Source organism: Penaeus monodon, chromosome 33 (genome assembly GCF_015228065.2).
Source record: "Penaeus monodon isolate SGIC_2016 chromosome 33, NSTDA_Pmon_1, whole genome shotgun sequence".
Taxonomy (NCBI): domain Eukaryota; kingdom Metazoa; phylum Arthropoda; class Malacostraca; order Decapoda; family Penaeidae; genus Penaeus; species Penaeus monodon.
In genome coordinates this window covers 19,722,685-19,724,137 of record NC_051418.1, presented here as the reverse complement: position 1 = coordinate 19,724,137, position 1,453 = coordinate 19,722,685, and the positions used below count along the sequence as shown (strand labels likewise).

Sequence of the window (1,453 nt, the reverse complement as noted above, 5' to 3'; positions counted from 1 at the left end):
ATGCAATTAGAAGCAACGAAACAGAGCAGAGTTTATGTGAAGAAGATCTATCTCGTTCCCTGGCTTCTCTCTGAGTCATGTCCGCGAGGCCCTTACATATTTTCCTTCATACCCGGCATAGGCGAGACGATCCTCAGCGACAATGACACTCAAAATTGCATCCGAGAGGTAAGGGGAGGTTAATGTGCCCCTTTCACTATCAAGAATAACAAACACTGTACAAAAGAACACGCATTTTAAGATGAAGGATACCTAAGCTATAACGTTGATATACCCAGAACCATAGTTTTTCTGTCATTACTATTTCAAATACTAAGGGAAAATCCACAGGAAAGGGGACATGCCTATTCTCACACTTCCCCCTCTATTCCAATATTATTTGAGGGGATATGGAGGTCGACACGAGGTCAGAGGGTCATGAGAGCCAAGGTCACCGACTGCGGGAACGTGAGCTTCGGGTAGTCGGCACTTCTGAAGGATGCCGCTTCACCCTTCTGCAGAGCCAGGTGGCACTTCTGTTCACCTGTGGATTGGATTTCCAACTCTGTGACCTGTAAGAGGTAAAGGAAGATATATACTAGTATGAGTATATATAAAATATTAGTGTAGTGTTGGAAAGTTATTCGTATAAGGATATGCATGTGGATGAATTCTGGATGTCGAAAAGATATTCACATGAGTTTGATCCTAGATAAGACACTAATCTAATATTAGAATAGATATTTACATCAATAGGAACATCTCTCATAATCCAAAACACACAGACAAGCAGATACATGCACGACGTCGGCGTCTTTACTGTTAAAATTGTTTACATGCAACTTGTGGTCTTGAAGGAAACAGAGAGCGAATGTGCGACACTCACCTCATCCCCTAATGCAACTAACACGATAAAGGAGGCTCCGTCAAGCGAAAAACTGCCGCTGCCCTTAAGAACATGCAGCTCTCCCTCCGACGATACCTTATTTGAAAAAAGAAAAGAAAAGATGTAGCTCTAGTTGAAAAACATATAGTATATGGTCAAGTATTTAGACAGCTATTCATTCTTGCATTCAGTCAATATTCAGTCCTGCATTCAGTCAAATATTCAGCGAAGAATTTAATCAAGTCAGGCATTCAGCCAAATGTCTACAGGTGTAGAAAATTAAACCTTTCATCGACGACAGCGTAAATCAAACCTGCGTATCGTTGAGCTGAGGCATCATGCTCCTGACGACAAACTTAGCAAGGGCTTGTCCCGCCCTTCTCTCGAGTCCTTCGGGAGGTGCGAGGACTTCTACGGTGTCTGACTGGAAAGCGATGAGTGGTTGTATTGTCGAGTTTAGCTTTGGAATGAAATGTAGTCCGAAACGTGAACTAAATAAGGATACTTTTTATAATACAAAAAGCAGTTATAATATATATGGGTGATAGCAACATTAATAATAGCTACTACTAATGGCGATGCTGCTTT

General features: G+C 41.6%; 1 protein-coding gene across 1 annotated transcript in view; it reads right to left on the bottom strand.

The window, feature by feature from the left end:
- Nucleotides 1-8: 8 nt before the first annotated feature.
- Nucleotides 9-1,453, bottom strand: part of LOC119594123 (procollagen-lysine,2-oxoglutarate 5-dioxygenase 1-like) — a 7,714-nt gene continuing 6,269 nt past the window's right edge. Inside the window, exons 7-9 of the mRNA XM_037943186.1 lie at nucleotides 1,179-1,289; nucleotides 866-961; nucleotides 9-551 (exon numbers count right to left, since the gene is read on the bottom strand). Of these exons, the coding sequence (XP_037799114.1) occupies nucleotides 408-551; nucleotides 866-961; nucleotides 1,179-1,289 (351 nt within the window). The 3' untranslated portion in view covers nucleotides 9-407. The remainder of the gene's footprint in view (nucleotides 552-865; nucleotides 962-1,178; nucleotides 1,290-1,453) is intronic.